The 14,723-nt window shown below is 39.7% G+C and overlaps 1 protein-coding gene across 1 annotated transcript; it reads left to right on the forward strand.

Annotated features, from left to right (window-relative positions):
* Window positions 1-263: 263 nt before the first annotated feature.
* si:ch211-131k2.2 (protachykinin-1) lies at window positions 264-12,513 on the forward strand. The gene is made up of 5 exons (XM_063037748.1): window positions 264-383; window positions 1,979-2,081; window positions 4,097-4,129; window positions 9,271-9,324; window positions 11,578-12,513. Exons 1-5 carry the CDS (start codon window positions 264-266, stop codon window positions 11,628-11,630), a joined length of 363 nt encoding a protein of 120 aa, XP_062893818.1. The 3' UTR covers window positions 11,631-12,513.
* Window positions 12,514-14,723: the final 2,210 nt, after the last annotated feature.

Here is a 14,723-nt window from a genome sequence, read left to right on the forward strand (position 1 = left end):
ACCGAAGCATCAGCAAGAAGCTAAAGAGGCTGGTGAAACTGCTCAGAGGTTGGAAAACTTCACTTTTAGTTCTGTCTGATAGAAGAGCTCTCTCTTCCCCCCCCCCTCCCCGTCTCTCTGTCTGTCTGTCTGTCTCTCTCTCTCTCTCTCTCAGCACATTTCCTTCACTTAAAAGTATATTGATATCATAGGTTGAGTCACGTTGTTTCCCTCCCCTACAAGTAGGCACTCGGATCTCAAGACTTGTCAGTTCACCCTAGAGAATGGAAATCGTAAAAGCCATCCTTGTGTTGATCGTGGTGTTGGCATATGCTTACTGCGATGAAGAGCCGTCGCCGACCGCCGACAGGGACTCGTGGAACATCGACACCGAGAACTGGCAGGTAACCTGTGCACGTTAACTTCCTACAATACTTTCTGGTCCGTTCGATACAGTTAGCCTAAACTGGAACTTCCTAACCCCATCGGCGACTCATCTTGAGAAGGGAGGATTGGGGTTGGAGAGAGGGGTGGAAACTGGAAGAGCGCAGGGCAGAGTCGGGCTATTGGAAATAAGGTGAGCCAAGGGCAGAGCAGGTGATGGATCGGGACAAGCAGGGGCTAGGAACAGGTTTGCTGGGGCTTGACGAACAATGTGAAGAGCAAGTCGTGTTCAGTGTGAATTGAGCGAATTGATATAAACTTCACTCGATAAAGATATTTTGTTCCCCAGAGATCTGACATTGGGGTGAACTCCTCGAGTTTTCTCGATCAGTGTCCTCCATAAAGAGAAACACCAGGGATATATTCCCCGTTGCTTATTTCGTACACATTGGGTCCAAGCTACACAGCCCATTGTGACAGCTCTGAACACTAGGGAGCTGACCCATGCTAAATGGTTCTTTCCGGACATTTCTCCAACTCATCCCATCTCCACCGCGCTTTTTCTCCTCGTTTTCTATTTGTACCAGTGTTTATCATTTGGGATCGGCAGCGAACCGCTAGGTCGCCTGTTGGCGCCAGATTTCTTCTTCACTTTCCAATAACGCAGTCCTGTCCTGAGACCCCAGCGTTTCCCGGTTTATAAGGCCAAGCACCGATTGATGCCCAGTCCCTACAAGAGTAATTTCAATCCGCGCGATCATCATTGCAGAAGAATGGAGAAGTAACTTAATCTCTCATCTTGATAGAAGTTGTCACAGAGAGTACAGGGGGTCGCCTCCAACAGCTCGTTGCCGTGGTTTTACCGCCGGGTCTGAGCTTAGGTTCGTCCATCCACCATCTCTCCTGATCGGCTATGTCAGAATTCCATGAATTTTCCAGTTATAATAATCAGGTTCATTCTCATCAAATTAGGAATACATAACTATCAATTCAATATAAATAAACTACATATGTTTATTCAACTAAATTAGACTTAATTCCACAATTCCCCCATTAACTTACTAAGACAAGGAAACTATTTTATTACACGCATTAAGGACATGCCCTTTTCTCACTGTTACCATCAGGTAGGAGGTACAGAAGCTTGAAGGCACACACTCAGCGATTCAGGAACAGCTTCTTCCCCTCTGTCATCCGATTCCTAAATGGACATTGAACCCTTGAACACTACCTCACTTTTTATTTTTATTTTTGCACTACTTTTTTAACCTATTTACTATACATATAATACTTACTGTAATTCAGTTTTTCTTCTATATTTCTCATGTATTGCATTGGACTGCTGCCGCAAAGTTAACAAATTTCACGACACATGCCGATGACATTAAGCCTGATTCTGATTCTGATTATTAAATAATTCACATATCACGTCCGCATTGGCACCTAATCTCCCGGTCTTAAAATTGTCAACTTATCATATCGTCATGTTTGGTCTCATGCTACCTTTCAAATCATTTGCTTCTCCGCTGTGCTCAAATGCTGTATATGGCGATAATGTGCGTGATTTAAAACATTGCTGAAAGAAGTAACATTTACGCTTTTGTTCTATCTGCAGGATAATTTACCAGAAGACAACAACCTTATCCAGCAGTTTGCGCGCCTGGTAAAAAGAGCAAAATTTGATAAATTCTATGGCTTAATGGGGAAGCGTTCTTCTGGTAAGAGATTCCATCTGTCCTAATTTATGGTTCCGTCTTTTGGTAGAGAGCTTCTTCTCTGGTAGAGGGTCGAGATCATTGGATAATTGAGTACATTTGCTGTTGTGAATGTCCCCAAATGTCGGTTCAGGGACTAAATCCGTCATTGATAATGGGTGCTCCAGTGATTTCATAAATGATTGTATTTGCCATCCTGCTAGTAGTTATTCTTCTGTAAGCTGGTTTATCTGCCATATTCTGTGTCTGCACCCTAAGTTGTAGGAGGTCTGAGAAGATGTGTTTAACCTGTCTCATGGTTTGTCTCCGTCCTAGTGTCAGAAATTGTATCTCTGATGGTTGCTTCCCAGTGAGAGACTACAAATATTTTTTCAAAACGGTTGGAATCTTTGTAACACCTTGTTAAAATTTTCCATCTTTTTGAATATAAAATTGTGAAGAGTTCAGTCCTAGGCACTACCTTAGTCATAAATTTCTAAAGTTTCAATACTAAATTAACAATACTATCTTACTCTTGCTACACAATTGAGTGTTCCTTTATTCCTTTTAGTTCAATTTTTTGATCAATTATTGCAAAATATGATTTATCAAGACAACATTAAAACAATCATAATATTAACTTAATGCTGAAATTTGATTAATATTTTACAGAGCTTTGGCATTTATTTTATGAAAACTACAACTATATAGCTGACACCTTTCAACTCTGCCATTATAATCGATGATAGTAACATACTTTATGTGCTTCAAACTTTCTGATTAGCACAGTAATATTTTATTTTGTATACTATTAGATGTAAATAATTTTGAAGCCAAACTTCCAAGACTGAGATTAATCTTTCCAATCCTACACAGTTTAAATAACAGCAATTAATTTCCTTTTCTTCTTGAGTTAACAGCATTTAATGGAGATTTAGTCTCTCATAAAAGTATTCACTTTCTTTTCCTTTCCACTATATCAGTAGGGATGCTTTTGATTTATTTTACTCCCTTGTTTTATTACTCCTATGCCACACAAAGTACAGGAAAATTCTGTTAATAGAAGTTGCTGTTTCAGGTTATCAGGGGGTTTCTGACAACCAAAAGAAATGATGGCAATTATTCATCATATCGTGTAGGATCTAACACATTAACCCACACACACACACACACAGTAGGCTCAACTTAAAAAAAGCAGAAGCTGATTTAACATAATTTGAAATATATTAGTTCTAAGCTGCTTTGAACAGCTTCTATCGTTGTTATAATATTTTTTCAGATCAATCTGTGCAATCCTTTTAAGAAACTAAAAAGAGAATATGCTGAAAGATCTCAGCCAGCCAGATGCATCGCTGGTGAAAAAAAAAGAGCTGGTTATTTTTTTTTCCCCCAGATTGATGACTTTTGGATCAAACTGTTCTGATGAGAGGTTGTCAACTTGAAACATTAATTCTCATTCAGGTCTATTGATGGTTGATTCTCTGATGTTAAAACAAAATTAATAACTAAATTGGGGAAATTATTTTTGCATAATAAACAAAGTAAATATTTTTGTGTATATTGCACTCAAAAAGATAGCACTTTTGAGTTAAAATGTGCATTTATTCTTATTTGCAATGCCTACAAGATTAATAGGAGAAATAATGGATAAAACTAGGTAAAATTCCACAAACTCTTGAATCCACCATCAGGTTTGCTAGAAGTTGCATTTAACCCAGGATTGCCTCCGGTGTAACTTCCTTCCCTGTTTTTCTGAAGTGTTTTCAGATCTCACAGTAAAATGCACCTGTGAGTGACTGACTTAAGTATGATTATGATTTCCTCCACTGTTGAATATCATACTGGCACTTACTGTTCTTTCTCATGCCTGAAACCACAGATGAGTTACCAGAATGCTACTGATACCTTTGAAACCATGTTAATGTGTTGCTATCTTTAACAGAGGAGGGAAATGAAGTAATAAGATAGTTTACCAACGATTATTGTAAGACTGATGTTCACTCTGATTTTTTGTATGTAACACACTGTTCTTTCTACAGGCCCAACACAAGCTGGCATCGTTGGCCGTAAAAGTAAGTGCATTGTTGAGGTATATGTTCTTTCTTCAAATGTGGTCATGAATATTAGTTAATTAATTAGTTCATTAGCCAAGGACTGCATTTAAGTAAGAAAGACAAAGGAACACAGGGATGACCCTTGGAGGTATCCAGAGTGAATGGAATGGAAAAGGGCAGCCATTGATCAAAATGCCCTGGTGTGATCAAGTGTGGAACTAAGCAAACACAGAGAAGGGTAATAGGTGAAAAGTGTTAAAGGTCACAGGTGGATTCAGGAATAAAGATGGAATTATGTACCACAGTCACATCTACTAAGAGCAATGCCTATAGCACTGATTGGTCTATTTCAGTTCTCTGGGGAGACATAAGCAGAGCTTTTGAAAAAGGTCTGGAATTTGGGAAGGTAACAAAATGGCCAAGAAGTTTCAAGGAGAAAGAGAGGCTGAAGCAATGTGCTTTTTGGTTCAGAATGGTATCAGTAACAATAATGATGAATGGACAATAGACTGTAATTGGGGAGAGGGAGCCATTCATAATTTCAACACGCTACCCAATATGTAAAAAAGCTTACATAATATAATTGTTTGATTTTATGATGTATAACAATATTACCATTTCAAATTTAAATCTTCTGATTTTGAAACAACATTACTATCAGTACATATTCCTGGTAAAATAAATACTAGTGCTATTTCTACTCAATTCAAATTAGGCCCAACCATATATATGTAATTAATATACAGATAAACAAAAATACTTACATTTTTACATAACATTTGGGATGTTCGTTAAGAAAACATTTCCACAATTAGGACATGTGAATATAAATTCTGAGCAATATCCTTACATAATATAATTGTTGTTAACTCATACAGAAAATTTATTTTATTATCAGGACAGCCTGCAGTTGTCTCAACTTCAGATTCAGCTTATGTATTTTCCACTTTCTAACTGCTGCCTAAAGCTGTTTAGCTAAGGATTTCAATAGAACATTAGTGCCAACAGATCTCAAAAATCATCACAGACATCCAGTGTGGTCACACCAGGATAATCTTGATAGTCCACTTCAGAAGACCCATAATATAAGTGTCTCAATTGCCTGGAAATGAGAAAAGAAAGCAAGCAGATTGCATCCCAATTAGAGATAATTAAGCATGTAGTGTCAACTGAGGGTCAATATGACCAAGTGTTCAAGATGTGAGGACATGCCTTTTGTAGAGTGGTTTATACCACTACAAATTGAAATTATGATGTTCACGGGAATATCAAGGCATGGCTCCACATCTGTGGCTCTGTTTGGTGAGTTCTGAGTTTCAAAGAAGGAACGTCAGTGCTCCTAGTGTGGTCTCAAATAATTTAGCACCTGAATATGGAACAACATTGGGAGAAATACACTGCTATTCTATGTTTGCATCTGTGAAACCAAATCAGGTTCTCACATTGAATCATAAGGACAGTAATTCATTGGTATTAGCTTCATTGGTACAAGATACAGTTTGCATGCCATCCAGGTAGATCATGCCATACAATTGAGAATGCAGATTGTAATGTAGAAGCTGCAGAGAAAGTGCAGATAATCAAATAAAGTGCAAGGTAGATTGCGAGATCAAAAACTGAAATATAATCTACCAGGTTTTTTTTTTCATTTTTTTCATATCTAAGGCATATCATACATAATGATCCATAGTTTGGCATTAATTGGTGATAACATTCAGAAAAGTTGTGGGAATGGATATCAAGGTGCATAGTGGAACGCAGCAGGCCAGGCAGCATCTATAGGAAGAAGTACAGTCGACGTTTTGGGCCGAGACCCTTCGTCAGGATGAACTGAAAAAAGAGCTAGTAAGAGATTTGAAAGTGGGAGGGGGAGGGGGAGATCCAAAATGATAGGAGAAGACAGGAGGGCGAGGGATGGAGCCAAGAGCTGGAAAGTTGATAGGCAAAAGGGATACAAGGCTGGAGAAGGGAGAGGATCATGGGACGGGAGGCCTTGGGAGAAAGAAAGGAGGGGGGAGCCCAGAGGAAGGTGGAGAGCAGGCAAGGAGTTATTGTGAGAGGGCCAGAGAGAGAAAAAAGGAAATAGATAGATAGATAGACAGATAGGTAGGTAAGTAAGTAAGTAAGTAAATAAATAAGGGCTGGAGTAAGAATGGGAGGAGGGGCACAAACGGAAGTTAGAGAAGTCACTGTTCATGCCATCAGGTTGGAGATTACCCAGACGGAATATAAGGTGTTGTTCCTCCAACCTGAGTGTGGCTTCATCTTGACAGCAGAGGAGGCTGTGGATAGACATATCAGAATGGGAATGGGATGTGGAATTAAAATGTGTGGCCACTGGGAGATCCTGCTTTCTCTGGCAGAGTGTAGGTGTTCAGTGAAACAGTCTTCCAGTCTGCGTCAGGTCTCGCCAATATATAGAAGGCCACATCGGGAGCACCGGACGCAGTATATCACCCCAGCCGACTCACAGGTGAAGTGTCGCCTCACCTGGAAGGACTGTCTGGGGCCCTGAATGATGGTAAGGGAGGAAGTGTAAGGGCATGTGTAGCATTTGTTCCGCTTACAAGGATAAGTGCTGGGAGGGAGATCGGTGGGAAGGGATGGGGGGGACGAATGGACAAGGGAGTCACGTAGGGAGCGATCCCTGCGGAAAGCAGAAAGGTGGGGGCAGGGAAAGATGTGCTTGGTGGTGGGATCCCGTTGGAGGTGGCAGAAGTTACGGAGAATTATATGTTGGACCCGGAGGCTGGTGGGGTGGTAGGTAAGGACAAGGGGAACCCTATTCCTAGTGGGGTGGCGGGAGGATGGAGTGAGAGCACATGTGCCTGAAATGGGAGAGATGCGTTTGAGAGCAGAGTTGATGGTGGAGGAACGGAAGCCCCTTTCTTTAAAAAAGACATCTCCTTCATCCCTCCCCCTTCTGTCTTCTCGGATCTCCCCCTTCCCCCTCCCACTTTCAAATCTCTTACTATCTCTTCTTTCAGTTAGTCCTGACGAAGGGTCTCGGCCCAAAACGTTGATTTGTACTTCTGCCTATAGATGTTGCCTGGCCTGCTGTGTTCACCAGCATTTTGTGGGTGTTGTTTGAATTTCCAGCATCTGCAGATTTCCTCGTGTTTGCGTATCAAGGTAGATACTCAGGTTTGGATGGAGTATTGTGAAAGAGCATTGCAAACTGCATTTTACATCTACATATGCTTCATAATGTGAACACTCGGTGCTTGAAATGGGAGTGTGACAGTGAAAAAGAATACAAAAGAAACCCATAATCTTCTCAATCTGCCATTGACTGATGCTATTGGCAATTCACTTACATGCATCAGTTCAAGTTCAATGTCATTCAATGTACAAAATAAACAATGTTCTTCTGGGACCCAGGTGCAAGACACAGTCCAAATCTCACATGCATCACATAAAATAATATTAACACAATGATATTAACAGATAAAGAAGGAATTCTGTAGATGTACAAGTTGTGCTTGCATCTGGAAGTTACTGCATTAAAAGAATCTGAAGAGTAATATTTTACAAATGATATAAAGTTATAACACTGTACAATGTAATTAAGTAATTTTTACGATTTACTAAAGCATTCACTTAAATTACCCTGTTTCAATTTCCAGCTGAAATTGAAAAGAAGATATTATATATATTTTGAAATGTGAGGTCTTGAGTTACAAATGTAGAGGACTAACCAGAATATATCTAAAATATAACAATCTGCCAAAACTAAGCAAGTGTCAACTTCCTTCATGGTGAACCTCTCTTACAGTTTAACACATGCCTGTGTTTTCAGTACTGTTATCAAGTGCATGGCCCATCGCAGCCTCTCTGATGCATTTTTGGCATCTGGAAATCATTGCAACACCAGTGTGTATTGTCCTTCCATGATTAACGTAGAACAGAGGAGGTAGTTCAGAAGTTAACAAATTGGTGGACAGAGGGGGAGAAATAGCACATTTTCATCCCTGAATGATGTTAGTGAAACAGATGGATATTTTATGTGACTCCTGTAATTTCGGTTTATGGTTAATTTGTTCAATTATTGATTTTTGTTAATTAGTTAATGGGATTTAAATCCCCCTCCCTACCTTGAAGGTTTTTAACCTTTTATCTATGGATCAGTGGTCCTGCCTAAAGAGTTGTTTTAATTTTTCATTATGGAGGTAGCATTCTCAAGGTAGCAATTTAAATCCTGTTTCTCATTAGTCAGTAACTAATGCCATTTCCTTACATATTTGTTTCTCAGGCATCAGCAAAGAACCCAAGTTTGAAAATAGAATTGTCTTCCTATTGCTACAAATGCTGTGGAATTTCTCCCTTGTACAGTTGCATCTGGAGGCAATCCCTAACAAATCATCTACCTGAAGCAGTCCAGCACATGAAATCACCTTTAATTGCCTTCCCTTTTTAATGTTAGTTCAGAGAGAATTTATGCTGAAAGCATAGGGGTTTTATTGCATCCAAGCAATCATAGTATAATTACATTTCAACCAAACCTTTAGTATTCTGAAAGTAAGTAGCTATCAATCTTACATTGCTAATACATGACATACATCATTTGATTGCTAATTTGTTCACTCCCCCACCCCCAGGGCCAACTTGCACATTGAAATATTTATTAGCCCTGTTTTTTGTGATCACAATGCAGTAAACAACAAAGACACATTCATTGTAAATAAATCTCCTCAATGATACATGACTGTAAATTATGTATTTTAGATTGTAAATCAGGCTTTACAGCAATGTCATGGCTATTTGGGAGAATAAATTCCATCATGGGCATCAGAACATGTCTTTCAAGAGGTTTGCAGAAGTTTATAATCAAGCATGAGTGAGATTGTTGTTCCCTAGTGGAATGAACGCTGTGACCCAGATGTATTAGACAGAATTGAAGGTTATCACTGGAAATGAGTGGGTCCGAAACTCCAGCAGAATTGCAGTTGGGGCTACTCCTCTGAAAATAGGTAAAGCAGCATTGATAAGTGAAAGCACTCCTCAGCATTAGCAATCCTAACACCAATGACTGAAGAAGAAAGTGAAATGTAATGGTGGATTCTTTCACAATGTACACTATGCTAATTAAAGGGCAATGAGGAAATGCAGATGTGTCTTTAATTCCTATCTTTGATCATTTCCCGCATTTTTCAATGTAGGGCAAAAGGGAGAGATGTTTGTTGGACTTATGGGACGTCGGTCTTCAAGTGCTGGTATGTCATCCACTTTCTGAACTATTGTGCTCCTTCTACCTCCTCTCCCTTGGGTTGGGTACACAGTAAATTATGATCACTCATATCCACTTGAACCTAACTCCTTCAGTCAAATGTAATTGTTGCAAAGGTAATTCAACAAATTACTATACGCGTTTTTTCATGTACTTGAATCACAGCATTTTAATGAGAACTTTGGCTCATTTTTGTGTTCTTTTAAAAGAACAGTGCATAGGAAGTACTTTTTAAATATTGACCTAATAGCAAATTCGCCATGCAAAGAACAGTCCTGTTGGACAGTGTTGTCTCTACAGTATGGTACCACTATATGCCTGAACTTAATAACAATTCCAACTCACTACTCCTGATAATCACTTGTCTTAATGCATTTCCTTATCTTTCCGTCCCTTTGAGTAAGTTTGACAATGGTAGCTTAATGTTACCTTAATTTTTCGTTGCTGATAGCACTGACTAAATTTAGACTATCTATAAGAACATATGATATAGAAGCAGAATAAGGGAATTTGGCACATCGTGTCTGCTTCATCATTCAATTGTGGCTGAACTTTTTTTCTCTTTTCCCTACCCAATTCTCCTACCTGCTCCCCATAACCCTTAATAATCTTTCCTATCAAGAATCTATCAATCACTGCCTTAAATACATCCAGGGACAAGGTCTTCACAGCCCTTGTGGCAACGTATTCCACAGATTCACCACCTTTTAGCTCAAGAACATCCTCCTCAACTCAGTTCTAATGGGATGTCCCATTATTTTGAGGCTGATCCTAGACTCTCCTACTAATATAAATATCCTTTCTATGCCCACTCTAGCTAGGTCAAGCAGGATCTCCCAGTGGCCACACATTTTAATTCCACATCCCATTCCCATTCTGATATGTCTATCCATGGCCTCCTGTACTGTAAAGATGAAGCCACACTCAGGTTGGAGGAACAACACCTTATATTCCGTCTGGGTAGCCTCCAACCTGATGGCATGAACATTGACTTCTCTAACTTCCGCTCTAGCTCCACCTCCCCCTCGTACCCCATCCGTTATTTATTTATATACACACATTCTTTCTCTCTCTCCTTTTTCTCCCTCTGTCCCTCTGACTATACCCTTTGCCCATCCTCTGGGTTTCTCCCCCCACCCCCCACCTTTTCTTTCTCCCCGGACCTCCTGTCCCATGATCCTCTCGTATCCCCTTTGCCAATCACCTGTCCAGCTCTTGGCTCCATCCCTCCCCCTCCTGTCTTCTCCTATCATTTTGGATCTCCCCCTCCCCCTCCCACTTTCAAATCTCTTACTCACTCTTCCTTCAGTTAGTCCTGACGAAGGGTCTCGGCCTGAAACATCAACTGCACCTCTTCCTAGAGATGCTGCCTGGCCTGCTGCGTTCACCAGCAGCTTTGATGTGTGTTGCTTTCTTTCAGTTTTCAGTAGGTTTCAATGAGAATCCCCCAATATCATGGTGAACTCCATTAAGTACAGATCCAGAGCCATCAAATACTTATTTAATCTAAACAACAATTCTTATAACTGACAAAAAAGGAAAATTAACTGCTTGCTTTTGTTCTAGTTCATTGTGATTCATAGATTCATGGGAAAACACTAAGTTGAGATACAAACACTTATGAACAGAGCTCATTACAATGGAAGAGAAAGCAAACAGTAGGATGGAGAACCTGATACCCTGACATAGCCTTTGAGGAGCTTCCTACATTGTGCCAGTGATGTGCATCTGCATTTATCACAGTAAATACTCCTAAGCCCCTCCAAGAGGTACTCCTACTCATTGCCACTTAGGCTAATGCCATTTCGGAATCAGGTTCTCCAAATCTGTCTCAGAAAATGGATATTACTACTCCATCCATATCTTTAGGGTTTGATGCCCCTGAGGTGAAAGACCAGCATGTAAGTCATGGCATTAGGATTTACCAGCTTGTAGAGAAGAGCAATGTGAATTCCATCTAGTTTAATAGCCAATTCAATGCTAGCTAACATATGTAAGTAAGATTAACTTAGATTTGCTGCAAATGTCCATGACATGCCCTACCAGTAAGAGGATACGTAACAGCTGTTGTCAAAACATTAGGGTAGAAGAGATGCTGAGAAATAAAGCAAATTCTGAAAATTAAAGTAGTATTTTATTTCTGAGGGAGCCTTACAATGAAAGGATATGACTGAAGGTAATACACTGGCAAATCTGGTGATAAACTGTTAATGCAAGGAATGTTTTTGTTGTTTTTCAGAGTCACCTTCTGAGTGGGAAAAAATTCAGTACTTTGGAAGAAGGCGCAAATAATAGTGTAAATGCAAAACTCCAGGAACGCCCTCTACTCCATACCACCAGGAAGGGCATTTTTTCCCCTTTTGGCTAAATAGCCATTATCTCAGAATTTGTGCTTAAGTTCCTCGGAATTTACCAACCATCAAGGCTGATGCAAAACCTCCACGTAAACAAATGTCCTTGTGTAATTTGTCAGAGTCGTTAGGTATTTTAATCTCTTTATGTCAATCTTTTCAGTTAAAGTTCACAAAGACACAGGAATCCAAATCAAACCATGATTATGACTGTCAGTAATATATAATGCATCAGACGTTGCACAGGGTCTGTGTCCAATAGAATTGGACAATGAATGTTCATACTAATGTATTTTTGAAACTTGCATTCATAAAGATTTGAAGTCATAACTGTGTGTGCTAGAAATGAATCTGAGCTCTGTGGTATAAATGCACTATTAATTTCATGGCTTTAATTCAACTAGATTTAAATTTTTAAAAATGTTAATGTTATGGACTCTTACTTAAAAGTCATTTATTTAAAACAGAGCTTTGACAGTTCCACATTTCTCAATAGCCAGCTGTAGTAGGAAAGAATGAAAGTTCAAGTAACATTAATGTAAAATAGTTTTTTAACAATCACTTTTGAAACCCCCTAGACCAAATAGGTGCATATTGTGTACTTATCACAATTCAGACATGCAAGCTTTGGTATTCATTCAATTGGCTATTAATTAAACAGCATACAAAAGAATGCATTGAGTCAACAGTTTTATGATCTGTGACGTACCAACATTTTTAATCGTAGGAACCATCGACAGCAGTCCACATTACAAACAAAAACATTTATTTTCTGTGTCTGATTTAAATTGATGATTCATTATGTGTCTGTTCTATTGGATCAATAAAATATGCATCTTGTAAAGTGTAAAACTGGCTTATTCTAATCTCTTCCCAACGTAACAGCGTCAAACAGGCAACACGATTGTGAGTGTGAGACTGAGAATCAATGGCACTGTTTAGAAGCATATTGACCTATACCCAGGGTTATCCTCCCAAAGATGTTGCTGTGACCACACTTTTCTAATAGCCCAGTAAATAAATATGATCAGTGGCTGAGGTGAACAGAACAAGACATTGATTCAGTGGACTTCAGCTGAAATTACCTTTGGAATCACCGGATAAGGGACGAAGGAGCGGAGTAGATAGCTGTTCATGAGTGTCCGGGGGGTGTTCATTGGCTTGGTGGGTTCAAATATTCTGCTGAGAATTACCAACAAGACGAACAAATGAGTAACTGTAGCAATCACTGATAAACACCCAATGACCACAAGGCCAGGGATCAATTACTTCAGAATGGGACAGGGAGGATGTTCAAAAAGATACAGGACACAGGAGAGCCAAAAACTGTCACATTGATCACCAGCTTCTTAATAAATGCTTACTTTTAATAGAAACAAAGTACAGAACTTTGTTTGCAGTTGTGTGCAGTTTTGGTCCCCTAATCTGAGGAAAGACATCTTTGCCATAGAGGGAGTACAAAGAAGGTTCACCAGATTGATTCCTGGGATGGCAGGTCTTTCATATGAAGAAAGACTGGATGAACTGGGCTTGTACTCGTTGGAATTTAGAAGATTGAGGGGGGATCTGATTGAAACGTATAAGATCCTAAAGGGATTGGACAGGCTAGATGCGGGAAGATTGTTCCCGATGTTGGGGAGGTCCAGAACGAGGGGTCACAGTTTGAGGATAGAGGGGAAGCCTTTTAGGACCGAGGTTAGGAAAAACTTCTTCACACAGAGAGTGGTGAATCTGTGGAATTCTCTGCCACAGCAAACTGTTGAGGCCAGTTCATTAGCTATGTTTAAAAGGAAGTTAGATATGGCCCTTGTGGCTACAGGGGTCAGGGGGTATGGAGGGAAGGCTGGGTTCTGAGTTGGATGATCAGCCATGATCATAATAAATGGCGGTGCAGGCTCGAAGGGCCGAATGGCCTACTCCTGCACCTATTTTCTATGTTTCTATGTTTCTATGAACCCAAGAAATGGAACATATTTTAGGAATAATATTGTGATCTGCTCCATTTATTGGGAGCTTTATTTGCTACCAAACCTAACTATACAAATCTTAATAAATATGGGGAGGATGTCTAGTACACAAATTGGAAAGGAAATCAGGGGCACGGAGAATCATTCACTCAACATTACTTGCAAATAGCAAAAGCCAATCATAGGGTCATAGAGTTATACACCATGGAAGAAGGCCTTTTAGGCCAAGATCCTATCTGAACAAGTAGAGAAGACGTCAAAGTGAACTCAAAGTTCAAAGTAAATTCATTATCAAAGTATGCTTATGTCACCATAGAAGTACCTTGAAATTTATTTTCCTGCTGGCATTTACCAGAAAATAGAAGCACAATAGAATTTATGAAAAACTATATATAGACAAAGATTGATGAACAATCAATGTGCAAAAGAAAAATCACACCAATAATTAAAAACTGTAAACAAATAATATTTATAACATGAATTGTAAAGTGAGTCTATAGTTTGTGGAGTCAGTTCAGCTTTGAGGTGAGTGAAGTAGTTCGCACTCATTCAAAAGCCTTATGGTTATAGGGTACTAATTGTTCCTGAACCTAGCGGTGTGGAACCTAAGGGTCCTGCACCTTCTACCCAAAGATAGTAAGCAGGAGAGACCGTGGCCTGGATGATAGGGTCCTTGATAATGGAAGCAACACACACAAAATGCTGGAGCAACTCAGCAGGCCAGGTAGTATCTGTGGAAAAGAGTACAGTCAACGTTTCAGGCTGAGACCCTTCAGCAGGACAGGATGTTGCTTTCTTGTGACAGCAGTCCTTGTAAACGTGCCCAGTGATGGAGAGGGGTTTGCCTGTGATGGATCAGGCTATGTCCACCACTTTGTGTAGACTTTTCCATTCCAGGGCATTGATGCTTCCATGGCAGACGGTGATGCAGCTGATAAGATAATTCTGCATGCCTTAATTCAAATGTGCTGCCCCAACAGATCTAGTTTTAGTAGTTCAGTAAGTTGACTTGATATTCAGGTATGAGCATGAAATTCATGTGCAAATACCAGAAATGGGGTAATTAA

The sequence above is a fragment of the Mobula hypostoma genome, chromosome X1 (genome assembly GCF_963921235.1).
Source record: "Mobula hypostoma chromosome X1, sMobHyp1.1, whole genome shotgun sequence".
NCBI lineage: Eukaryota > Metazoa > Chordata > Chondrichthyes > Myliobatiformes > Myliobatidae > Mobula > Mobula hypostoma.

What these genes read in the sequence shown, in the direction of transcription:
- si:ch211-131k2.2 (XM_063037748.1), top strand. Translation starts at nt 264, where the DNA reads ATGGAAATCGTAAAAGCCATCCTTGTGTTGATCGTGGTGTTGGCATAT. An exon ending in TCGACACCGAGAACTGGCAG is followed by an intron (nt 384 to 1,978) that starts GTAACCTGTGCA and finishes TTCTATCTGCAG; the next exon opens with GATAATTTACCAGAAGACAA. An exon ending in TGGCATCGTTGGCCGTAAAA is followed by an intron (nt 4,130 to 9,270) that starts GTAAGTGCATTG and finishes TTTTCAATGTAG; the next exon opens with GGCAAAAGGGAGAGATGTTT.